This window comes from Mizuhopecten yessoensis, unplaced genomic scaffold, assembly GCF_002113885.1.
Source record: "Mizuhopecten yessoensis strain PY_sf001 unplaced genomic scaffold, ASM211388v2 scaffold10985, whole genome shotgun sequence".
Classification (NCBI taxonomy): domain Eukaryota; kingdom Metazoa; phylum Mollusca; class Bivalvia; order Pectinida; family Pectinidae; genus Mizuhopecten; species Mizuhopecten yessoensis.
In genome coordinates this window covers 516309-543817 of record NW_018408820.1, presented here as the reverse complement: position 1 = coordinate 543817, position 27509 = coordinate 516309, and the positions used below count along the sequence as shown (strand labels likewise).

Sequence of the window (27509 nt, the reverse complement as noted above, 5' to 3'; positions counted from 1 at the left end):
AAGGACAACTCCGGCTAAAACGGAATTATTTTTCGGCACCAGTAGCGTCCCCTGCCCTGTAAACAAAACCGATAAGCGCTAAAACAAAATATATTAATTTTGTTCTGACATATATGTATTGCCATATGTGTACATGGAGCGCAAAACCCGAGAGCGCTGATATAAACCGCTTTTAGTCAAATATTATGAGTTTCAATTAATATGCTTGTCACATGATATTTTCTGTACAGTATTGAACACTAATAACATCAATTTATCACAATTTTAACAAAGAAACGTTCAACATGAACTTTGTATGAATAATAAAGGCCTTTATTAATTGCTATTATTTCCGATTAGACGTACGTTTATATTGTTTCGTGAAGAATTTGTCCATTTTCTCTCTGTAATCATGTCGTTGGGGTCATATGCTGGTTTGGTCAGTAAGACACTTTGAGAGTAAAAGTAGACAAAAGAAATGAAAAATGTTTCTGTGCAATTCAACATAACTTAGCCTCACAAGACATCATTATCTTATATAATTAAATACCATTTTAGCCTGTTTGAATAAAAAAAACATATGACAGGACTTCATAAGTTTCAGCATTTTTTATTCACTCATTCGAGATGATTCTAAGGTAAACATTGGTAAAAAAAAGATACATGCCTGAACTAATTTCCTGACAGGAATGGTTACAAGAAGGCCTCCTGGAGGGTATAGATTAATAAAATCTTTCATCCCCTTGGGGGTGAGATAGGGGGATCTCAACCCGAGGGGGGAAGATTCTTAATTTGCTAAACACGAGGCTTTGCCGAGTGTTTGGCAACTTAAGAATCTTTCCCCCCGAGGGTTGAGATCCCCCTATCTCATCCCCGAGGGGGTGAATGACTATTTTTCTCTTACCCTGTTGTTCCTGTCCAAGAATAAGACGAAGCATATTGTTTGCAAACAGGAACACGCGAATAGCGTATTGATATTCAGTTACATATTCAGGCAAAAAGCCACTTGGATTCTAAATAAAGATATTTGTTTTCAACCTAAAACAATGTTTTGTAATCTTATCAAACAATGTCAATCTAATAGTTGTTTACAGAAATTTAATGCAGGTTTGGCGTTACCAAGTTGATCCATCCCATCAACACTCGCTCCAAACTCCAAATTGATAATTTGATATAAATAAATTAATATGGGAATCAGGTTTTCTTGTTTTCCGTAACCCTTTCTCCGTGAGTGATGCTTGGACATAACATATATTCGTTACATGTACATTTTACTTGGTGAAGGTTGTGACGAGTTGTACAACAACAGAGAGCGTACCTCATGTGTTTATACCATAGACCCGGCCGGTTCACCAACCCCTGGACGTCGTCTGCGACATGACAGATGGAGGAGGTTGGACTGTTCTTCAACACCGGCTTAATGGTTCAGTCAGCTTCAATCGAAGCTGGACTGATTACGTCACTGGTTTCGGTGATCTACGTGGTGATTTCTGGCTCGGATTGGAATACATTCACGTGCTGACGTCGCGGGGGGTCAACGTCAGGAGAATTATTACAATACAGCTACGATCAGTTTCAGGTGAAGAACGCCAGTACGTCATACGAGCTGTCAGTTTCCGGTGATACGACTGTGAATTGTACAGACGGAGAAAGACTACTGTATAATAACGGTTACAGGTGTGCCACTCCTGACAGACCGGATACACAAAACTGTTCCACTCGTGGCTTGGGATGGTGGTTCGATGGTTGCTTATATTTCAATTTAAGCGGTATTATGGGATCAATTAACTTGAACTTTGGGATGACTGTTTACTGTGGGAGAGGTATAGAACTAACAGAAACAGTTATGAAAGTAAAATAATCCATCATATTGTAACATTAGTAAATATCTGTTATTTTTCTGGTGAACGTTCCGTCAAATAAAATTAAGCGTATGTTAGGCACATACATGTGAACAAGTCTAACATAATGAATCAGATGTATGTTTTAATGATCAATTTTAGAAAAAAAGATACGTTTTGATATATATCAACAGATCTTGAACAAAAAAAAGAATAAATATTATATACGACTGTGTCACGAGTGGTTTGCATTATGATTTTTTAAACTCAAATAATTCGAAATACCCGACTCTAAAAGCTCAGGCCCATCCACATCAAAATGTAACACGTGACCTGATGCCTACCCACTATAAAATGAAACAGTGGCCCGAGAGTCAAGTATATATCACTCACATTTATCGGTTTATACGGTATTGTATTATTTATAAGTGTTAAGTCTTGCAGCTCATAGACATATTATTACAATATATACATAATGATAACTATGACATAGGTAAGACCCTATACAATGACATGGACATAACCTCCTTCAGGGTTCAGAACACTGCAGCACGGCTAGTTACTCGTACTCGAAAGAGAGAGCACATCACACCTGCGCTTTATTCGTTGCACTGGTTACCTGTACGATACAGGTCGCAGTACAAAATTCTGGTATACACATACAAAGCACTGAATGGAACAGCTCCTCAGTACCTACAGGAACTTGTTACCCTGCATGTATCAGCCGTCAAGATCACTGCGGTCGGAGTCAGAATCTTTGTTGTGTGTCCCAAAATCCCGTACTGCGACCTACGGAAACAGATGCTTTAGGAGGGTTTCGGCTACGTTGTGGAATAGCTTACCATCTGCTATAAGGAAGTCAAATACCCTGGCCAAGTCCAAGAGGGACATAAAAACTCACCTCTTCACGTCTGCATTTTAGAATCTTTGCAAAGACGTCATGTAAATACCACCCTTTTATTTGTTCAATTATGTGCACATTGCTTGTTATATGTATGAAAGTGATTGCAAGCCTTTGTTGTTTGTTTTCACAATTATAACCATTACAATTATCCATATGTTGTAAAGCGCCTTAGAGTAATTTTACAAATTATATAGCGCACTATATAAATGCTGTATATTATTATTATTATTATTATTATTATTATTATTATTATTATTATCCTTTACATGATGTATCAAAAGAAGCCCATACTGACCGTAATTATGTTTAAGCATTCTCGTTACGAGACATATACATGTACGACAATGGAAGATAGACAGTATGTTTGTATTTAAAGGTCCTCTGTACATTGTACAACTCAAATATATTTATAAAATGGAGGATAAGAATTATCCTATGTACCAGGAAACGAATGTAGACCATATGATTATGTACTTAATACATATTCACTCTTTGGGTGATACAATATGTTCCTGCTTCAATACATTACTGATGACACCACTATCGAATTTTGAAGCAAATGCAAGGTAAACATCCGGAATATACTTAACCAAATAATACTCCAACCTAAAACTTTGTATGAAAAAATATACAAAAATTCCTTTGACGTGTTTTTGACAAATAAGTTCCGTTTTTGCATACAATTATCCACTAAACGCTGCCCAAAACGTTGCAAGCATACATTTTCATTTTCCTCGTAGTGATATAAAACTATGCATCACCAAAACCAGATAGATATATTACTGTCAATATCAAAGTTTTGATTTGGCAACGCGAAGTTAAGTTTATGTGATTACGTTTCATATACTGACCTAAGAATATATTTATCCGACTTAATCAAGTTCAGCCAATATTTAATTATTTAACATACATGCACGGGTGTCTAACTAAAAGCACAGATACATTAAAACATGTGTTGTTTCATTAACAAGTTGTTTATTGCAATGTTAATTAACAATATGTGTTGTCAATTAATTCTACTAAATTAATAGCAGTACAGTGTTTTAACGGCTCAGGCTTCAAGCCATGGTGAGTAAATTACTCTAACACACTTGTTAAGTTTTTAACAGTGAAAACCATATATTTAAAACACCAATGAATTAGCAATTTCTTGCAAATTATGACAACTTATTATACACAAATTATAGGACAAATTCTTACATTCAAAAGGATATCAATATCCTTCTGTGATAAAATATAGCGTTCGACAATGCAATATCATTCTTAATCCATTTAAATCAGGGTTACATAATGTCCGTCGAATTATGACATGCTATACTACAGAACTGGAATTAATGGTATGCGGATTTGAGGGATTCGAAAGTAAAGTTTTGATTAAGTCGAATTATTCTTACCTAAAAACTGTTTTTCTTTGTAAATCAGAACATTCTACATGTCTACCATGAACATTGCGTGTTCCATACCTCATATGAAACGGAAGGAATGCCTTCATTCTCTTACTATGTAAGGGTTCTTTTCAGCAAAAGGCAAACATTGTTTCGAAAGAAGAAAGTTGTGAATGTTTTAAATCATATTACATTTACACAGTACGTAAATCAACCCACTGTCATCAAATGAAATATTCTGAGGATTCCGAGTGTGACTAATTCTATCTGCTTGACAATATCTTTTTTGAGTTTGATTGCAAGATTTTCCAGCAGACTGTTGACATTCATATGGGAACAACCTGTATATCTCCTTTACCAGCATTGTTTCCGCTTCATGTCAGGCTAACTGTATCAAATAGCTTATCAAGAATGGTAACAAAGAACCTTTATATGTTTCTGCAATGTGCCGTCTTTCAATAGCGAGAATTCCCAATTAATCCAATTTTTGTTAAGAAATATCCAGAAGGAAAGCAGATGATGTAGAAGAGGTCTTGAAGTTTCCAGCTATTCATAAGTACGAAATTGGGAGTAGTGGAAAAGCAACTTCAACATATTGAAGGCTATTTAAAGCATGACTGATATAAAGACTTACTTTAAAAATATTGTACATTGCTTTAAGAAAACCCGTCAAAGCACTCAATAATACTTGGAATACCATACCATACCAAAATGTTCTTTCCTTAACATTGAAAGGACGGGTATTCAAAAGTAGAAAGAACTTAATTAATTTTTTGATGTAACAAAGATTTTTTTTTCTTTTTTTTTTTTCTGACAGTGCCACGAATCGATTTGAACAAGAATCCTGTCTCAGTGAAATCCGTATCTGTTGTATTAAGCACAATAACCAATAACCAGACATATGAAAAAGAACTACATTGACCAGTTTGCCGGAATAATAAATAAACTATCTATTCCATGTAAGTTCTATGGTAAATAAAACAAAAAAAACTTTTTTTTTGCCAGAGACCGGATTTATATGCACTTTACCTATATAAAAGCAACAAACTAAAGATATTCAAGATATCCACAACGGAATTACAAAATGACAATTGCAATTACAATTGCTTTTGATGTTGCGATAGCAGACTTTTTGAGTAATTTTACAGTTGCAATGAGTTTTTTAAATTGGAAAAAACTTTTTTCTGATTTCGTACAATTTCACGGATTGTACAGTACACTGCTTATGTATATGATTCACCAACTGTTTAATAAGTTTTAGTGACAGAATATATAATTCTATTGTTTTTTTTACAATGTGAAGTATCACTATCGCAACAGGCAAGAGATTGGTACATCGGAAATAACATTAATCATTATTCTGCCTATTTTTAATTTAAAGAAGCAAAATAAAACCACAACCAAAATCGACAATAAAGCACCGAATGAAATGTGTATGTACTATATACATGTACGATTGCTTATAATAACAAAGTCTTATTTTAGCAGTGTACTTGACTTACTGCTTAAGATTAAGCACTAAGACAATAACAACATATACCCTCTTAAAGATGTAAGTTTCGATACTTGAATCTTGATTGAAAGTCTTGTCTATTATTCAATCCTTTTAGTTATCATTTGATGTACACGTGTCAAAAAATGAATAGAAAATATGTTACTAAATACGTTGATATTGGTGATCTTGCTGTCAGTGTCATATCAGATTGTAGATAGTATATCAACAGCTTAAGAACAATTTACTGTCTTTAAATCTGTTTTCGATCTTTCAATTCCTTGAGATTCCCGAATGAAACCCGGCTTTGTTAAAACGGAAGTTCTCCTGCCAACTGCAAGGTTTGATGGGATCGGTTCGACAGACACGTGTATCTTCAGCTGATGAGGTAATACAAAAACTTGCTGTGGAATGGTATCGCCATAATTGTATTTTTCATCACTGCTGCCATCATTTTCATCGTCTTCTGTCTTCGTCGCCTTGGAAATGACCATGTTTCGTTTTAAAGTTGATAACAAAATTTCCTTCTGTTCGTTCCGTTCTTTCATGATGTTGAGTTGATCTTTGGAAATGTTGGAGAATCTGCCATTTTTCTTCAAGTGTGGTCCAACAATTTCTGTGACCACATGTGATTTGTAGTTATCCCACATTGTCTTTTCTCGGTACGATCTTAAGAGCATTTCTTCACTTGGGTATCTAAACAGCATAATAATAACCAAATATAAATATTAGGCATAAATGTTTTAATCAGGCTACCAAAATCACCTACATGTTTGACAAGTTATGTGATTTGTTTGTTTTGTATTTGTTTTTTGTTTGTTTTCTTTTTACTTCAATTATGACGTAAAATATAAGAAACAAAGACATGACGTCAATTTTCAGAAAATGAAAATACATTCTTTGTACAAGTAATATAACATAAACAGCTTGAACCCGACTCAAATCATATGATGTTGAGGACTCTTTTCATCAGTCATATGAAATGAAAACTATTAAAATAATCATATACCGTATATTATATAATAGAGGACTACTGCATCTAATTTTTTCGACCAAATATACAAATTTAGAGTCTTTGATTTGGTCTGATTCTTAAACTATAATTATAGGATAGAAATGCTCAAGATAGATCCCTTTCAATCTTGAGCTGGTACTGACGAGGACTAGATAATGGCAACTTCGCTAAAGTAAGAACAACGATGACACTTTTGCTATCATAATATATGCTTGGTATTCATATTTTTTTTTAACTTTTGCTAGTTGTAACTGTTGTACTCTAAGATAATATACATTGTATGGGTGCATCCATAGAAAAAAAACAAGTTATCATTAAGTGACTTGTTAGTTAAGCAGCTGATTTACTGGAACAAACGACAAAGGGTTTTTACGATCCTTAATCAACTGACTTGGAAGCAGTAAACGTGAAAGTGAAACTGGCCGTACAGTATTTACCTTTCTTTTTTGGCTAATCGTTTAGCATGCAGTAGAGCATCGTGGCTTGTCGTGTTGAAGAAGTTCTTCCGCTTGATTCTCATCATCCGGGAACCAAGACTGACTAATATCAAAGTGCTGTTGGCAGGACGCCGGGACGGATACATGATGCAGAACAAGTCCTGTAAAATGAAAATTTGTTTTTTAATTCGAAACCCTACAATGTTAATTGACAATTGTTCCGCACTTCTATAAAAGAAAGATGTTTGCATCCATATGATATTCAATAAGATATCTCATTTCTGATATTACACTTAAGGAATGATTTTTATTTTTTCAACATTTATGAGGTCATAACAACAATGGGTTTATGGACCTATTGAATGAATCGCGTTAGCGATTCATGTAAAATATGTCCAAAAACCCATTGTTGTTATGACCTCATAAATGTTGAAAAAATAAATATCATTCCTTATATTTACATTGACGAATCCTTTCAGTGGATCGATATAACAACGAATAAAACAAATAAACAGGGTTTGTTCCTGCTTATACACGGGTGCAACGCAGTGGCGAGAACAGTGTTTTTTCGCGGGGAAATGTGACACTATCGTGAGAGATCTTAGCAACCGTCAACAACAATAACACAACAAAATGTAGTTCCATATTCAATGTTTATTTGTAGCACAGGACACGTGAATACGTGGATATTTCACAAAGCACAGTTCAATAATATTTTAAGATGTAAGAATTAAGCATCTAGGTCGGTCGTTCCGAGTGAGTAGTTTTTGTAGTGTATTACTACGCAGTGTGATCAGGTTACTATCAGTTCCCACGTGCTGAGATTCTATGAACACCTGTGTTATGCATTTATGAATGTATTTTTTGTCAATGGGTCTAAGCATACAGAATGTAGATATATGTATAAGTTGCACCATACTGTTAAATTTGAAGACGGATTAATATTCAAGGAGATATATGGTTAATTTGTGCAGAACAATATGTGCACATTTGTTTTAAAAGTGATCTATAAAACCCCTGTTTTTTCAATCTCTAAAAACAGCATGAAGTTGGTATATTGTTGTGTTTTTAAAAAAAGATTATTTTCTTAAATTCCTTTACAATGCATATTTAAAATTAAGCGCACTTTAGTAGTGCTTTAGTAAGAAATACATTTCTTATTATTTAATTCCAATATATAATCAGATACAGAATTAATTAATTATTCTATTAATTATGCATTAACGTTGAAACTATTCATCGGAACTTAGGTTATATGACCCATATGCCAATTGGTAGAAAAAAAGTTAATGACACAGTATTTTAGGAGAATCCAAAGCAGAACAACGGAAGAAAGGATGGGCGATGCAAAAACATGTTAGGTGTTTGGTTTTACACTCAGCAAGAGGCCACTGTTCAATATAGTCGACACGTACGATCATTCCTTACACAAACATAACTCTGTGATATATATGCTTTCATTACTTAAGCAATTAATCTCTTATCATATAGTGATATGGTGCTATACCACGTATTTCTATAACTGATAAATTTGATAAGGGACTTGACAAAATTGTCAATGTGTGATATGGGACCTTAATGCCGATTGTAAAAATATGAATTGTTTATGATGAGATCAGATACAAAATTTATGATTTATTTTGTTATTTCGCACTCCCAACGTCAATTCGTAAGGTTCTTGAAACAGAAAAATTCAGTGATGTTGCAATCAGATTAGTGACGTCATGATAGTGGTCAAATGACCAAATGATGTGATGGTATCACAACACGTATGTATCGTAATGATATTATGAAGGTAAATGTAAATAAACAGATGATAAATAAAATCCACTTTACTCAAACCTTTGGATTATATGTAAAAGAGTTATCATGCACATTGCAATAATTGATATATTTCTCTATTGACCATACTACTTAACTGAAAAAGAAAAATCCTTACGAAAACGTCTTTGCTATGTAACTCGCCGATATTCAAATAAACGTAGTCTTTCCCGTCAGGACTTTTCTTGTTCTGTGCCATAAGTGATGTGAGGGTTATCGTCCCTTTAATTGCCATAACTTCCTTTTTCTCTATGACAGCGTCTTTGTCCGGATTCTTCATTAACCGGCGACGCTGTAAATAATATCAGTAATATATATATCTTTATTTCTGATTTATTTAGGGTATCATTTATTCATCATACAAATAATACTGATTTCAAACAGTTGCCATTATTTTAAGCTGCTTGCTCAACAAGATATTAAAGAAAAGTCTTTAAAAAGACAAAGTCTTTGATGCTTTATTGCATTAGTTTTCATTTTGAATGGCAGTTATCAAAATGTCCATGTTATACATGATAATATTTTTATGCATTTGATATAGCGCCCTATCTTGCTAGAATAAGCCACTCAAAAGCGCTTTACAGTACATAGATTTACAATTCATACAATCAATACAATTAGCATATATATTAATTAATACCATTTTGAGGAATTCGTAGGAGCTGCCTTACCAGGCGCTAACTACTATTCCTATGTCACCTGGCTAATATCTCCCTATGTGTGTATGCCTGCGTGTGTGTTTGAGATGTATTGTGTTTTGTTTGTAGTGGATACGCGTTTCCAACCAACAGTATAATTTATAGTGCCACCTCACCAATCCACCCATCAATTTGTATTGCAACTATTATCAGACCACACATATATTCATATATAGAATGTGGATGTGTAACTTCCACGTTAAAATATCTCATTATCATCGTAATTGTTAATTTGAACGGAACGATTTATTTTTTGAAAATTCAATACAATATCTATTATCACAAAGAGAAGTTTTTTCTTTATATTAAAACGTTTGTAATAAGAACTATTCAATATACATATCAATCTTGCAGTGCATTTTTTAGAATTATAAATGTTCCAAAATTGAACACCTGAAAACAAAATATCAAAAAACGAACAAATGTATGGATTGAATACTGGATCTATCTACTGTTTATCATACAAATAATCAATGTTACTATCCAGGAACTATAAATAATTTGACAACAAAGAAACATAAAACACACCTTCAGTCGCTGCATCTACAATTTAGCAACAATAACTGGCGGCTTATAAAGCCAATAAGCTCAAAATCATTTACTTTTCAACTGTAACTAGCACAGATACACGTATGGACTGTACTTTTATTGTCTGTACTATTCACACATGTGCACTGAAAACAAATTTTCAGGAAGAAATTCATGCACAAGACATTAGAAACACACAGATTGGACCATCTACATCTGTATAATAACACAGGAAAAGTAGAAAAGAAAAACGTGCAATGTGCTTCACCATTACAAAGAAGAAAAGAAAGAGCGAATGTAATTGTTGAGCAATTTCGTTACTACTTTGTGGTGAACGTGGGGACTGCTGGCCAAAAGCCTGGTAAGCTAACGACTGACAACATCATTTATGATTTTTTGTTTGATGATAGTTTTTGCGTTTTTCAAGTTCGTCATTTTACTTCAGATACATTAGGTTGACAATAAAGCTATAAATGACTTCGTGGGGAGTTCGACATTTGTAGAAAGATCGAGTTTTACTAAAACATATGCTATTGATATTGTATTCACAGAATACACAATTGATTTTATTTGCAATCGATCGCACAGCATCGTAAAAAGGGATATCAGACAGAAAAAAAAGAATTTTTGCGAGTAATACATCAACATTTCATCACTTGCAGCTCCGGTTAATTCGAGTCTACATTATAATAAGCTTGGCTTGGCTGTTCTGATAGTTATATTTTAAGAAAACTGAAAACTGACCAGGCTTTTTATCTATGGGAAGAAAATATAATAAGGAGATAACAGGTCGGGGGAGGGGTGTGCCAAGATGTCATACCTGTTCCAATAGAGAGCTAATGTAGTCCTTTGTCTGGTTTGTAAAAGAAGTTATGCATCATTTAGATATATGTATAAATACATACATTGTTATTTGATACGCTTATAGGGATTTTTTAAAACTTTAAATCACTTTTATTTTGCAAGATCGACAAATTCGCATTGATTCCGTAAAAAACCCGACTACGATTTAAAGTATTTCAACAGATGGTCACATAAAAACAATTGAGTAATGAAAATATTATTGTTTTCGTTTACGTTCATGGGTATAAATCACCGGTAGTCTTTTATTGGAAGAAAATCGCAAAATAAAAGTGATCCAAGTGCATGTGTTTATATAAATGGCTGCCCGATTTCGATCTACATACTATGTAATAAATCTATCCGAAAGTTAGCCGATATACCAAAGTAAGACAATTCTGGAAATATGGGTTATTTATATATGTTGTATACAAAATATAGGAAGCACTACTAAATGTTACAGTACTGTATAATATTGTTTTGCATCATGCTCGATTATATAGTAATATGCATTGCTATATATGATGATGATATTTAGAAAAAGACATATTCTGTAGCTCTGAGTAAGACATTCAATTACTTCTACTTAAGGCATCATAGACCTCATACTTCATCCACCTAATTATGGTTCAATCGTGATGTTGTGTCTTATTCTCATTAACGAAACAGTTATAAAATCGACCAGTCAACTTTTTGCACGTAGTAGTACAAAAAACTGGTGTTGACTTCGATAACGCATATGTAGAGGTTTTGCTAATTTTACACACTTTTATGATATTTTGCTTCATTTTGAATTCAAGAGTGCAAAAGCCGAAAATAAAACAATAGCTGAAATTGTCATTTTCCAGTAAAATATTAAGATCAATAGAGAACTGTGGAATATGTCTTTGAAGCAAAATCTTGTTTATGTATATATACATATATATGGAGTTTTATAAATCCAGTTACCCTGCCGTCTCTTCGGTATTCCAGGGACATAGAATCCAGCATTCTTTCTTTGCCGATTTCATCATCCGAATCATCTGATTCTGCTTCTTGCTTATCTGATAATCATAGATAACATAATACTATGCATAAAGACATTATTCTAAGTACCGTACATATGTATGGCTTTAATATCCGTCCCTATAACAGAAAAGCAACAACAGAAAGTCCCATTTTAATATGATACCACATGTGATGCAAACACTGCTGACATAATGTAACATACCTGAGAATCTTAACTTTGAAATATGTAATGAAGTATCAGACATATTTATTAGGTAACCATGGTTACTACTACATTTGTAACTACCCAAGACAAAGTATGGCTTGACTCATATCAAATACTTTAATCCGGGATGTTGAAATGGCGTCTTGGCAACGACCGTAGCATTCTATAAATAAGATAAAAATAATTCTACTACGTAATCCATTCATCAGGACAAAAAGCGAATACATTGTATAACTACCATTTCATTATACGTCAATCAACGGTTTTACCCTATGTGAAATAAGTACCAGAAATATGAAGTCAAAAGCCAAATATAAAGCTAATGTAGACTCTTTAAGTGGTAACTTAATTTACAACATAATAAAAATATATGCATTCAGTCTTCCAGAACATATAAGAAATACAGACAAAGAGAAAGGTGCACTTTAACGCACAAATTTACAAATTTCGCCTGCAATAGATTTATTATTTCTAATTTATTTTGAAAATCAATATTCATTGGAGTTTATGCAACAAATACATAAAAGATAACCAGATAAAAATAAGGCATACTTTTGTTGTCCTGTATTGTTTTAAGCTTGCCAAGGATATCCAGGACCTCGTCAGATAACATTGGGGTAGACGGCCGTTTCGCAAGTGATGATTTCTTCTTATGACTAGACTTCAAGTCTAATGCCACTCTCCTTATGATCTGACATTTCCCCTGTATAAGAAATATCAGGAAGAGGACATTCTTAGAAAGATAGCACTTTGACGGTCTATGTTGTTTTTGTAATGACATATATTTTAGTTATCATGACAAATAAAATAATAACAATATCAAATAACGTATCCATATATTTTTCTTGCAAAAAAAATAAATAAATAAAAGGTGCCACATGTTCACTGGGGAAAATTCTTAGCATACGCATGCTCATATGAAATCTTGGAAATGTTTTGTTTAAATCTTTCAAGAAACTTTAATTGGTATTAATAAGATGTGCAGATTCAGATTGTTAAACGACATAATTATCATGTACCATAACCTATTTTAGCACTTGATTTTGTTGTTATGTGTATGATCTCATAAATGACATATTGTGACGTCATATATTGATAATTCAAGATTATAGAAACCGTCTGTCCAAAACATTTAAAAGCACAAAACAAAATCAAACTATATCCTACAAACATATAATGTATTTTGTATATGATATGATATAGTCAGTTATTCTTTAAGTGAATTAGAACTTTCAACAATATCATTATTTTGTATCTGTTTAGGGTTAGGGTTAGGGTTAGGGCTAAACCGATAAAACTAAAGAAGAATTTACAAAGAGACCGTTGAAAAACGCAATGAAAATAAGAGCAAGTGTTCCGGAGGAGGATAAGTTTCGGTTGATTTATCGACGACACACAGGTAATTCAAGTTCGAATCCAAGCAATTACATTGACTCATAGCGGGAATCGAGGTAATGGCAATAACACATCTATGCACACTTACGAGCATTATCATAAACATCGACCTTCGTATCACACACACACACAATAACGATGGTACCGTGCATCGCAGAAAACATTTAAACGGAACTTTATCATCATTTCGATTAACACCTAACATAACATTATGTTACGAGAGACATTTTATTTCAGTGTTATCTCCCTTACCTCAATACTGACATTTTACACTGTTTAACCTTTGTTTAAATCTACTCTTAAACAGACATAGACCACTATAAGAGAGTTCATACAGTTATCATTACAGTTGTTATAAACTAAGAACAAGACATGGTAAAATAACAAGCACGGTTTCCATCACTTTAAATATAAAATACCTCTAAGAATTGCCAGTTTCGGATTATCATACCTTTGTTTTATACACAACAGACACAGTTTGAATGCGCAGATATGTGTTCTCATCTTATGACAACAATTTGTATAAATGATAAACAGTATTGTATCCTATTCCCTCAACCATCTTCCTTGCATTTGGATATCTGCCTTACATAAAGTTATCTCCCTTACATAAAGTGATCTCCCTTACATAAAGTTGTCTTCCTTACCTCCATGCAGACGTAGATCCATTCTTCATCACTGTCAACTACGATAACCTTGTTAGTCTTGTACTGAAAAATATGCAAACACCATCAAAAGAATCTTTCCTTTTTGTTTTGGTCGATAACTATAAAGGCTAACTAAGTAAATAAAGAGTATCCCATCTAATTTACTGTTAGAATCTTGGAGATTGTACTCACAATTACAGGTTTTGGTCACATTGTCAAAAACAACCGAAAACTTTTTCCATTTTTAAACAATTTTTTTATTTGATGCAGCATATACAAAACTATTGTGGAAATAAATGAAACTAATATATGTCAAGGCTCTCCCCTATCAAGTTTTTCTCGAACCCCCTTCTACCGTCAGAATGTGTCTGGAAGAATATTATCAATAAAACAAGGTTATCTTGTAACAAAAATTATACGTATATCATTCTTTCGTTCTCAGTTATATAGAAACTACCGCAAAAATACATATTGTATAAGATGTAGTAGAATTCAGCAAACTCGAACAAGGTGGAGTCAAATATCAAACATCAAATAATAATTAGGTCCCGACATACGTAAACCTGAGTGTGTTTTACTCTCACCAATTAAAGTCTTTGTCAAATAACGTAGGGCTCAATGAACTATAAACTCATATATAGTCTAGCGTCATTAAGCAGTCACTATCTCGTCGTTAGTGCCAGTATTTTAAGGACCATATAAAAAGTTGTTTAGTTAGAATTATCTAGCTTATCTTAAGGTATTCATTACATCTAATACATATCGGACAACAACATAAGTTGGTGTTATATGAATATATCAACCCTGTTGATTTTCAACCTTTGTAAACAAGTTGTCTAACTTATCACTCGTGTTGACCCAAATGAAAGCGCGCAGAGGGTTTTTATGTGGAGACTAATTCTTTGAAATATTAAGGCACCAAGTGTAACACACAGAAGTCATCTTACCTCCTGAATTTGAGCTTCGGTACAGATGCGTTTTATCATTTCTTTAGTCCATACTCGGCTATTGAATAACGGTAAATGGCTGGAAATAAATAATAATTATTTTAGACCTAGAAATATTAGGGTTGAAGTATACAAGACAGGAAATATAAGTTTAGATAATCTTTATTTGTTGATTAAAAATAAAATTAATAAAATCAACTTTAAACGGGATTCCCATTACTCTGCTTAAAGATAAACCAATGGTAATATCGAAAAAAACACTTGATATAAAATTACGTATATCATAGATTGACGTATAAACCTATGTAATATGACCTAGCAGCCCTGTGGTTAATTGTAAGTTTCAATTGTGACGTCACGCCTAAGACAAATACGTGACGTCACAGACTTATGTACTTCAGTCATAATTGCGGCTTTTTACATTTTAAGGTTGCATGAAAACTGTCGTTTTACAAGAATAAATACAACAAATCTTTACTATGTGATAAAAAGGATCTTTCACTCGTTTTCATTTCATATGAAATTTATGAAACCCGTCAGGATTTTTTCACTTTAGTTCACCAGAGGCTCGCTAAGTTGAAAAACAAAATAAAACTCGTTCATAAAACACATATGAAATTGAAACTCATGTAAAGTTGAAGCGCTGTTTCCGGATAACAAAGGATACGTGTACGCCCGACTGTGATGTGTGTGATAGACTCATAGAAACAACTACTGATACATCTTACCAGTCTACATATAGGGCACTAGATGGGCAGTCCTGTCAAAGCCGTAATGTTATATATTGTTTATCATGTTTGAAATGTGACATATCTGTATATGTGGGAGAGACGGAGCGTACACTGAAGGAAAGGATAAAGGAACATGTGGCGGACATCCGGCTGAATAGAGATAACCCGGTGGCACATCACTTTCTTGGAAGAGGTCATTCTACATCGGACTTGCGGGTGTGCGTACTGGAAAGGGTTAAGGAGGAATCCAAAGTAGAAAGGCTTGTGATTGAGGAATTTTGGGTTAACAAACTCAACACTGCTTTCTCCAATGGTATCAATACCAAATGATGATGATGACGTCACAATTTGTGAGGTCATGGTTTGATGACGCCATTGTGTTGTCAAGATGGATGTGACATAGAGGTCCAGTAACATTTAATCCCTGACGAAGGACTAAGCCCGAAAGCTTGGAAAAGAGTGACATACAAGTTCATTAGTATATTTACGATTTACCGCCGCAAGGGTTATCCCCTAATGAAACAAGTATATACAGTTGTGGGAAAGCACAACGTTACACGATGTGCGATGTGCGCGCGATGTTCGCACGATGTGTGCACGATGTGCGAACGATTACAATCTGGACGATTATTAGCTTGCGCATATTTGTGCGGACGAAATGGTGCCATAGACCGAAACAAATGCAAATAACAAATACTTAACGTCCAGTTGTGTTTTCATTACGGTCATATGGCATCACATATCAACTGTCTTTGTCAGGCACAGGCCAGGTAACACTCCGGTCAATCTTCAAAATCTTATTTACCTGTTCTGTTACCTGGGAGCTAATTCGTATGCTTGACAGTCTAAGGATCATTGTAACGCTGTGTAACACGCATTGTAAAATTAAACAAAATCATGATCAAATTGATATACGGTTTTCCTTATTCCATACGATGGCTCCGGATTTTTTTCATTCCGTAATATTGATCAACCAATTCTACCAAATATTTCGCACATTCGTGCGGAGAAAAGCGCACAACGGGGCAAACGATTGTTAAATCGCACAGTTGTGTGCACCATACGTGCACGATGTACGCACTATACAACACAATACAATACAAACCACAGAAAACGTTCTTTTTCCTCCAGTTCCTCTTCAAAGATTTTAGGACATACTTTGGCAAACGTGTCCTTATCCACCACTAGCATTTCACATGTCTCTCGGCACGTGATGGATGCTGTCCGGCGAATGTCCTGTAGGAGAGCCAACTCCTGTGTGTAAGACGGTTTTACAATTGTTATTTATAACTGATGAAGTGTCTATTTTGGAAAACATTCAAAAGTGGCAATATAATAATTTCGTGAATTCACGGTGATAGTAGACAGAGAACTACTTAGTAAATATGAATTCGTTCATGACAACTGAGTATTGTATAGCTATTCCTGTTCAGTTCGGGGATACAAATCCCTCTTACGCAATATCTAATACCATTACAGCGTGATAAACATAATAACATATCGATCATTGTATAACCCGTGCAATTTTAAATATACATGTACATGTACATGTAATGAATACTGTCGAAATTTGGCGACAGATACCGGAGGTTATACTAATATTTAAAATCAATCCATTTTTATTGTAAGACGTATATTAGATATATACATTAAAGGGGAAATATTTTCTCTGTTCTTAATACGTAAGATGAAAGCAACACTTTTCTGCTCTCTATTTCTATCATAAATGTATATTATCCTAAATAGTATTGCCTTTCCCCTAGTCTGAGAGGTGAGGGAAATGACAGTGAATTATTTTCGATGATCATTTTCTGTCAAGAAATCTCTATGGTAACTTACGCCAAAAGCATCACCTCGGACTAGGACTGTCTCAGTTTTCTCAAACTTATCTCCATCAATGTTCCTATCTTCCAGATTCACAAATACAGATCCAGAGTACATAAAGTAGAAATTAAAACCAACATGTCCTCGTCTTAGAATCACTCGACCGTTTTCCACACTGAAACAGAGAGTAGACTTATAAAGCAATGTCAGGGATACACCAAAGTAAACAATTAAGTTACTTGCAGCTTTACTGCATCTTGCGGTCTCAGTGCATCTTGAAACCATACGCTTACTGTGCAGGTTCAGGAAAGGAATATACTTGCAACTGGCCAGGAGAGTGGGTATGCCACTAGGGGAGGCTTCTACGGTCACACTTAATCTACAAAATGTTTTCTTTTGTTTAAGAAACAAAGCAAAATGCTGTAAAACGTCACTTAAAAAAGGTTTAATCAAACTTCGGCTGTACTGACGAAAATGGGTTCATTTCTTTGATCAAAAACAATTTGTATGTATTTATGTGAAGCATCAAAGTCATTCGATGGTCTATAACGCACTTCTCATTTCGCCCATGTCATCATTTTAAAACCGCATCTTTTACTTTTACTTTATCTTCATTACATGCATTTCATTGTTGAGGTCAACCGATTTAAACATCTATTTAAAATCAGTTGATAGAATTGTATGATTTTATGTATTATGCAGTACAATCACATGTTTCGTTACCACTTATCCCGACATGGCCCAGAACGCAGCATAATTCGATTTCACTATTTCCGATTATTCATTTGAACGGATAATTAAACTTGATATAAAAAATATCTTGCTGATTAGTATAAAAATTCTATGTAACCAACATCGACTCTGATAAACATAAATATCATAAGGTAGATAACGGCTTATTTCAGCAGAAGAAACTAATGTCGTTAGGATTATGGCAACCGCATTTAGCAATATTGCTGTAATTTAATAAACCACGGTATACATACATATCTGAAATAATATCCAAGACATTTAAAATAAGGCATGTGGTGTTTTAGCAAAGCAGTGCTGGTTTCGTTTTACACCCCAAATCACCAATTGTAATCCTTACGGATAAAGTCCAATACTTAAAAACATTCCTTTTGTTCAGAGGCATAATTTAATTGATTGCAATCTATTGTTGATCATACAGAATGATCGTCATTCAAAATTTTATCGAATTTGTAATGTCTTCTCAAAAGTCGGTATGTGACGTCAGAAGTCAACAGGTTCAAAGCTCTCAAACAGATTGCTTTAAAATGTTTGTTATGGGAGAGAACAAAGATTATGCTATTGATATAGTATAGGGAAACTTGATTTGTTACAAACTAGAGATAGGAACGCCGACAAATCGGCTGCTACAGCCGTTGTATCCCTTGTCTAGAACCATTTACAGATAAACACTTCATAATATCAAAGTAACAGTCGATTATCGTATACTAAGACGACATTGAATATACTGAAATTGATTCGCTGCCCCCATTACATAACTTTTCATTTTTCTATCTAACCAAGTCTTTTCTTTGCGTTGTTGTCGCCCTCGCTACCTGTCTAAATACATCCTCAGCTGTTGCCAGGACGTCAAATAACAAACAAACAAGCATACAATCAAACAAACAAACGACACTTATTAAAATATTTAACCGTATTGTTCATTTTTGAAACAGTTGCGATGGTTTCATCCGAAATGTTAGGATATTTTTGAAAATGAAAAACAGTGAATCTTGGATGTACATGTACCTACATATACCTACCATATATAACGGAAAGCCCTACACATAGACAGTTGAATTTTCTCAGTAAACTTGTCAAAGCTTTTAAGCCCCCTTAGGAGGGCGTGAAGCCTTCGGCAGTCAGTCTCTGTCCTGGCCTCTGGTTCCTGGCCTAAAATCTCTTTAGCCCAGTTTGGTACTTTCGCAAATGTCTATACAAATAAAAAAAGGTTTTAGTCAACGTCAGAATTATTAATAATAATTTATCAAATACATCAAACTTATATTATTCTAATTCAATTATTACTAATAAGTCTTTTCAAAACACAGTTGTTGAACCTTAAGTAAATAGAACAAATACTGTGCATACCAAGCCAGATACTTGTATGGAGCAAGCAAAGCTGAAACATGTATGTAGCGAGCCAAGTAAATAAATGGAGCGAGCAAAACATATAAAAGTATGGAACGAGACAAACATATACATGTATGGAGCGAGCCAAGGATACTTGTATGGAGCGAGCAAAACATATATAAGTATGGAGCAAGCCAAGCAGAAACTTGTAAGACGCAAGCCCAGCAGATACAGTGTACTTGTATGGAGCGAGGCAAGTAGATACATGTATGGAGCTAAGTAAATACTTGTATGGAGTGAGCAATATATATATAAGAATGGAGCGAGCCAAACATATACAAGTATGGAGCGAGCCAAACATATTCAAGTATGGAACGAGCCAAAAGATTCTTATTAGAGCGAGCAAAACATATATAAGTATGGAGCGGGCCAAACATATACAGGTAAGGAGCAAGCCAAATGATACGTGTATGGAGCGAGCAAAACATATACATGTATAGAGCGAGCCAAAGGATACGTGTATGGAGCGAGCAAAAGATATAAAAGTATGGAGCGAGCCAAACATATACATGTATGGAGCGAGCCAAAGGATACGTGTATGGAGCGAGTTAAACATATACATGTATGGAGCGAGCCATAGGATACGTGTATGGAGCGAGTTGAACATATACATGCATGGAGCGAGCCAAAGGATACGTGTATGGAGCGAGTAAAACATATACATGTATGGAGCGAGCCAAAGGATACGTGTATGGAGCGAGCAAAACTTATACATGTATGGAGCGAGCCAAAGGATACGTGTATGGAGCGAGTTAAACATATACATGTATGGAGCGAGCCAAAGGATACGTGTATGGAGCGAGTTAAACATATACATGTATGGAGCGAGCCAAAGGATACGTGTATGGAGCGAGCAAAACTTATACATGTATGGAGCGAGCCAAAGGATACGTGTATGGAGCGAGCAAAACTTATACATGTATGGAGCGAGCCAAAGGATACGTGTATTGAGCGAGCAAAACATATATCAGTATGAAGCGAGCCAAACATATACAAGTGTGGAGCGAGCCAAAAGATACTTTTATGGAGCGAGCAAAACATATATAAGTATGGAACGAGCAAAACGTATATATGTAAGGAGCGAGCCCAGCAAATACTGGTATGGAGGGAGGCAAGTGGATACATGTTTGGAGCGGGTCAAACATATGCCATGTACTTGTATGGAGCGAGCAAGGCAGATACTTTTTTGGAACAAGCCAAGTAGATACATATATGGAGCGAGCCAAAAGATACTTCTTTGGTACGAGGCAAGTAGATACATGTGCGGAACGAGCCAAGCGCAGTATGGTCCGAGCGAAGCAAAAACATGTATTGAGCGAGAAAAGCATATACATGTATGATGCGAGCCAAAAGATACTTGTATGGAGCGGGTCAAACAGATACAATGTACTTGTATGGAGCGAGCCAAGCAGATACCTGTATGGAGCAAGCCAAGCAGATACATATATGTAGCGGGCCAAGTGAATACTTGTATGGAGCGACCAAAACATATATAAGAATGGAGCTAGCCAGTCATTTACATGTATGGAGCGAGCCAAAAGATACTTGTATGGAGCGGGCAAAACATATATAAGTATGGTCCGAGCGAAGCCAAAACATGTATGGAGCGAGCCAAAAGATACTTGTATGGAGCATGGCAAACAGATACTTGTATGGAGCGAGGCAAGTAGATACAGTACATGTATGGAGCGTGCCAAGCAGATACATAACTGTACATGTATGAAGCGAGAAAAACATATATATGTATGGGGCGATCCAAGCCGATACATGTATGGTCCGAGCCAAGTAGGTACTTAGTAGAGAGCCAGGCAGAAACATGTTTAGAGAGAGCAAGGCAGATTTATCTATGGAGCGAGCCAAGCACATTCATGTACAGAGAGCTCAAAGCAAATATATATTTAGCAAAAACAAGAGCGCGCAAGCCATTATGGTTTATGTTCACAGCTAGAAGTATTTTATATGCAATATGATCTTAATAACAGACAATAAATGATAATCATGATAACCAAGAATGTAGAACTACTTACCCTCTCCCTTGCAAACATGGCTTTGTTGAAGGCAAGAGCCCGGGCCTCGTTACTATTGTACAAAGTGTACCACTGTTCCTCCGTTGCGGTCCGTGATGTCATACGGTTACTGATGTTGATGATAATCCGCAGCCATCGGACAAGTATCCGTACACATAGGATAGCCACTCGGAAACGACTGATTGCCTAATCAATGGAAAATATACATCTTAAATTATCTAATATTTTCACCCATTTCTCTAAATTCTACTTTTGCAAGACTCAATCATCCCTTGTATCGTGTAAATATTGTTAATTAGTTACACAGAACTATAAAACACATAGAAAAGCGTAAAATAAATAAATTATTAATAATACCAAAGTGTCCATCAAGATAACAATGAGTATAGATATACCACAAGTTTAGTTTGTAGTGAAGCTTTATGAGGACTATTTTAAGAAATACATTTGACATAGTCCTTGTCTTCTCTTTTGAAATAGTTTAGGTTATCTTTGATGTCAAGGAAAAATAAAGTATTTTTATTTCAAATTCTAACATTCTGGAGAAAGGATATGTGGAAAAAAAAGATAACGTCACGCTACCACAATTGGTGCACTACCCAAATTGGTACACGGTCAGAAAATTGTTCGAATTGTACTTTACAACGAAATTTGAGCACTTTCCTTTGACAGTATAACAAAAGCGATATTTATCAGCATTTCTGCCGAATAGTTTTGTTTTCAGGAACATTATAAGAGTACACGATGACTTCAAAGTAAATATATCAGAAAACCAGTAAAAACGACGTACGTCGATGAAATTTTGGAGGATGTTCAAGGGGTTAAATATAAGCATGTTTAAATGTTGATTTCTGGTCCTGATAATCGGACAATAAAAAAGTGGATATACACAATTATAGTTCAGTATGGTATCTTTAAAAGCAATATATTGTGTTGTAATCGGCACATCAACTTGTAGAACTAAAAACAAATTACATAGCCTGTGATATGGTGTACCAATTTGGGTACTATTTACGGCCGAAAAACGGACGAATACTCACTTCGAGTCTAGAGTTCTATTTTCAAAAACAAATTACTTAGATATAAAACTTTTCCTGAAAATGAACCACCATAGGTAGTCTTTGTCAAAAATCAAGAAACATTCCAGATACAAGATCTGAATTTTTAAAGATCACTAAAAAACTGTCAAAAGTGTACCAATTGTGGTAAACGTGACGTTAATCGTATTATTGTATTGAGTATTTTGAAATGCTACACTATGAGTCAATTACATGCTTCCCTGCTTCATCAAACATCTTTTACATGTAGCAGCTTCTAGCACTTCCAATATGCAGTTAAACAAATACACTGACAGTAGATTACTTGTTAATCTTTTACAGGTGTTGACAATGTTATTTCAAAATCAAAATCAAACAAATCCTTGAATCAAACTATAAATCTCATAAAACAACAAATACATGCGTTAGTTTCAATAGCAAATTGTGAGAACTTATTTGTAATTTGCTTTAATTGTTATTCAATAAATGTGTCTTAATGAGAAATGGATTAATAAAATCTAAATCTTATAATACTGCAATTATTTATCCCGCGAAATTATTGCTTTATAAATTACTTTGGTTTCGAGGGAGACATATGAAGGCATCGTAAAGACACACGGGAAAGGGTAGATCGAAGGATGAGAAGCAAGGTGGATAAACATGGTACATAAACAAGGGACAGTATATCGTGCATTTACGGTATTTAAAAGCACTCCATGTAATTCATAACGTAATAATAAGCCCGCACGTATTCCAATCTCTGAACAAACAACACGTGACGTTTTGTTTTGATATAAATTTGACCGATTTTTCCATCTGCTTGGTTCTGCTTTGTTATCTTGACACGTCAACATTTTGTTGTTTTTAAGTGACCTTCGTGTTTTTTATTCGCCAATCGTCTGAAGGAGAGATTAAATCCGCATGCTCATTAGTCAGACGTAAGTCTATTGTAAAGCAGAAATGTTAGATAACTATCGAAACATTTACGGAATGAATTGAAAAGCCCTGTAAACAAATAAATATCTATATTATTACTATCATATTTTTTGCTGAATAAATTCACCTCACTGATATTAATTTCAATACAAACCGCATTAAACGTGAACTGAATATGACCACAAATATAAATACAAAGTATGATAATAAAACATGGTGATATGGAGTCCTTATACCTGCTTTTCTGTACAAGTTCATATTATGATTTGAATATGTGAAATGGATTCTGAAGAAAGATCACTCATGCGTACAATGTGTTAGGCTCGGTGACATTCACTTTAAACATGTTCGATATTTACTGACGATGTTAATGTTAATACTTGTATACCATAGGTAGGGTGTTGAACTTTGTCATAACCACATTTGTAGCTAGCCATTTAAATGTCGAACGAAGGTTACTGTAAATGTTTAGGGGTAACATTCTTTGTTTAGAAAAACTCAACTAGTTTTATTTTGTTAACCGTTATTTTCATACAAAGTTGCACAGAACTATAAACTACACTTTCTTTATGCTTTATATTATTTTACATGTTTTAATAGGAGAAAAGAGAATAACTAAATTATCTCAATAAGTAGATATTACAATATGTATTTTAAAAAGTATTTTCTAATTTGTTATTTAGTTGTTTTTCTTGTTTTTGTTTTGTTTACTTTAGCACATTTAACGTATTGCACAATTCTTACTTAGTTTTATAATCATTGATTTGTAGCATTGTCATATAGTCGGCATTTGTATTACGAACTGGTATGTATCGAATACCCGTACCTCGAGTCGAGTATGTCGTTGATCCAGCGCAAGTATATTCAAAAGTACAAAAGGGCAAATACAAAATATTACAAAACAAAATGTATAGTAAAATCACTGATAAGTTTGTTTTGAACAGAAAAAGTAACTGAACACTTTTTTCTGAGCTTTCGAAAACATCTGTTTCATTTGTCAAGTAAAGAGTGCAATTGACCGGTGTTTCGACTCAAAACTGCTGAAAAAACAACCCACTAAGCTACAATGTGTCGAGTCAGTAAATTAAGCTGTCAGAAATTATGAAGAGGTTTCGCCAAATAGCACTCTACAGGCAGAGGGACGAGTACGCATATGTAATATGGTAACCCATTCCGCCCCTTATTGGATATTAAATTCGGGTTATAAAAATGACTCAGCTGGTGGCCTCCCCCGTTCACTACATCGCTTTCCCTTCCCTCCAATCCCCGATGGATTATTTGATTTTCCTCACTTTCCAGTTTTCTACCCTTTCAAACACTTATGCCAGTCTATGATGAGCTTGTGTGTTTAAGCATGTTCTATAAGAACTGATTCAATGTATTGTTTCTCCGTTGTCCTCCTTGTATTTCTAGTGTAGACTTACTGCTTCAAGTCTTTCTGATGTTCTTGTAGTCGTGTCCTGAATTTCTGGCTAGTTTCCCGAATGTTTGTTAAGTTACAGCTTTTACATGGACTTTGGTAAACCCACCCCTACTTGTGGTGCAATGGATGGTCTTTGCTTGACAAAGGAAACAGACGTTTTCGAAATCTCGCAATTACTGCTTTTGTTCAAAACAAACTTAGTTGTTATTATCCATACCAAACGGATAAACCTCATTCCTGATATAATCAACTGAGATTCTTAGCAAACTTGGTAATCAATTGTATATTGTATAGTACCGCTTTAATGCCATTCTAGATTGAAAATATCAGCTAATGTTACGTGCAAATAATACTTTCTCACTGACAGTCTCTCATAACTCTCGTAGAGTGATGTCGATACGTATGTTTTAATTGCACTGTGGAATTAAATTTCTACATAGATTGGATGGTTGGTGACGATTTGAACTTGAATTTGAAGAATGGTAATACAGATGACGCATTGGCATATATAGATATAGATAAAGTTCGATCGGTCTAGGCTTAGCAACATCTTAAAACATATTTTTCAGGTTGGTAAGATTGTTAGCACGTTACTATAGCCAGTAAACTATTTATGTATTGACTTTCAATGACTGTCACGATACATGCACGTGCGTACTTTGTAACCTTCATCAGACAAAACCATTGTTTCTTACGAAGATAATAACGTATGTATCGTGCTATTCATAACACGTCACTCATAAACATTTAACTGGTTGTGCTAAATTAACCAGTACACACGCTTAGAAAATTGTTATAATATCATTAATACGGATCCTTATACGGTTATATAATACACTATATGAAGAATACATAACTTGCGTTCAAAAGACATAAATCCGTTCAAAACGCTTACCTGTACATTTGGTTGCCTTTCTTTGTCCCCGTCATCAGTTGACACTGTACTTTGACGACGTGCTCTTTCCTGACCTTCGGCGGATTTCGCTGATCGCCGTCGTGATCTTTCAGATTTTAAACGTTCCCTTATTACTGCGGAATTGATGTCCCTTCTCCCGCGTTCACTGGCCCAGCAGTTCTTTGTTTTCTGTCGTTGTGTTATCAGGAACGGTGTGACGGTATTTCGTGACGAGATTCCCGAAACGTTCGTGTGGTCCCTTGAATAACACAAAGGGATGCAAGATTCGTGACAAGTAATACTCGTCATTTCTCGTTTTAAATTATGACGACCTGTTGCCATGGTTATCTGAATTCCATGTTCACCTTGATGGTTTATCCATTCTGGTCTATCTCTTAAATCGTCCAAAAGTAAAGAATTGTTGATAGTAACTTTATCCAATTGTCGGTTTCCTCCATTCCGTCTCACTGGAGCCGAGTGAAGCAATCTTCTACAGTTTTTCGCCTCCTTATTTCCATAATGTCTATTAAGAACGTCTAGATTTGACGACTCTTTCATGTTGTTTTCATAAAAGATTTGACATTTGAAGAGCGCAAAATTAACTTACCTCTCGGTCTATTCTACTTTCCCCGAATCAATCATTTTGACTTCGTATCATTTTTGTAAACAGTGAATATATTCAATAACACTATTTCACACTTTTAGATCCTTACATGTTTCAAAATCAAATATATGCGTTATATGTATTATATCTACCCCCTGTTTCCATGCTCCCTGCGGTGCAATAGAGTGGTTCTCAACTGAAATGGAAAACTAAACTCAATAACAGATATTAACATAAGAAATCGTATATTATATACACATGTTTCCTTTTCTGAAATAATTTGTGCGGGTAAAGCCGAGTATCGATGTATATATAAATAAAGAGGAAATATTCCTTTCAAATATATGTAAATGTATTCGCATTACTCAGGATTCAGTGATTTTCAGTGTGATTAAGGTTCAAATGGAAGTAAGCCTTTCTCAAATATTGCCACTTTCTTTCAATATTAAATTGACGCGTTAGAACTCACTGCAAATACAAGTATTAAATAGCCGTCAGTGGGGATAACCTAGATTGTCAGAGTTTTATAACATTTACGCCCCTACCCAAATTGTATGAAACATCACGCCAAGTGTTTTTTCTTGTTACCAAAAAAATATTTACAAATATGTACCTCAGATTTTGAATATTAATCATTTTAATCTATTAATGATATTTCTGATAACATATTGCAAGTGTTGAACAATTTTACTTTTATTAATTATTTTAGTCTTGATATTAACTTTTTTCTGATCTATGAAAATGATTC

General features: G+C 34.6%; 1 protein-coding gene across 2 annotated transcripts; it reads right to left on the bottom strand.

The window, feature by feature from the left end:
* Positions 1–3694: 3694 nt before the first annotated feature.
* On the bottom strand, positions 3695–26906 carry LOC110464311 (cyclic nucleotide-binding domain-containing protein 2-like). Of its 2 annotated transcripts, XM_021519459.1 has the most exons (13): positions 26158–26906; positions 21867–22052; positions 19470–19639; positions 17713–17872; positions 16979–17127; positions 15143–15221; positions 14196–14258; positions 12706–12856; positions 11889–11983; positions 10921–10953; positions 8993–9166; positions 7054–7214; positions 3695–6297 (listed from the first exon to the last, which is right to left on the bottom strand). In XM_021519459.1, exons 1-13 carry the CDS (start codon positions 26713–26715, stop codon positions 5835–5837), a joined length of 2442 nt encoding a protein of 813 aa, XP_021375134.1. In that variant the 5' UTR covers positions 26716–26906; the 3' UTR covers positions 3695–5834. The 2 variants fall into 2 exon arrangements, with proteins under 2 accessions (XP_021375134.1, XP_021375135.1); XM_021519460.1 differs by lacking the exon at positions 10921–10953.
* Between the last annotated feature and the right edge of the window lie 603 nt (positions 26907–27509).

Coding starts and splice junctions, on each gene's coding strand:
- LOC110464311 (XM_021519459.1), bottom strand. CDS start 26,715: ATGAAAGAGTCGTCAAATCTAGACGTTCTTAATAGACATTATGGAAAT. Junction 14,259..15,142: donor CCGAAGCTCAAATTCAGGAG/GTAAGATGACTT, acceptor CATATTTTTCAG/TACAAGACTAACAAGGTTAT. Junction 6,298..7,053: donor CGATTAGCCAAAAAAGAAAG/GTAAATACTGTA, acceptor TATGCTGTTTAG/ATACCCAAGTGAAGAAATGC.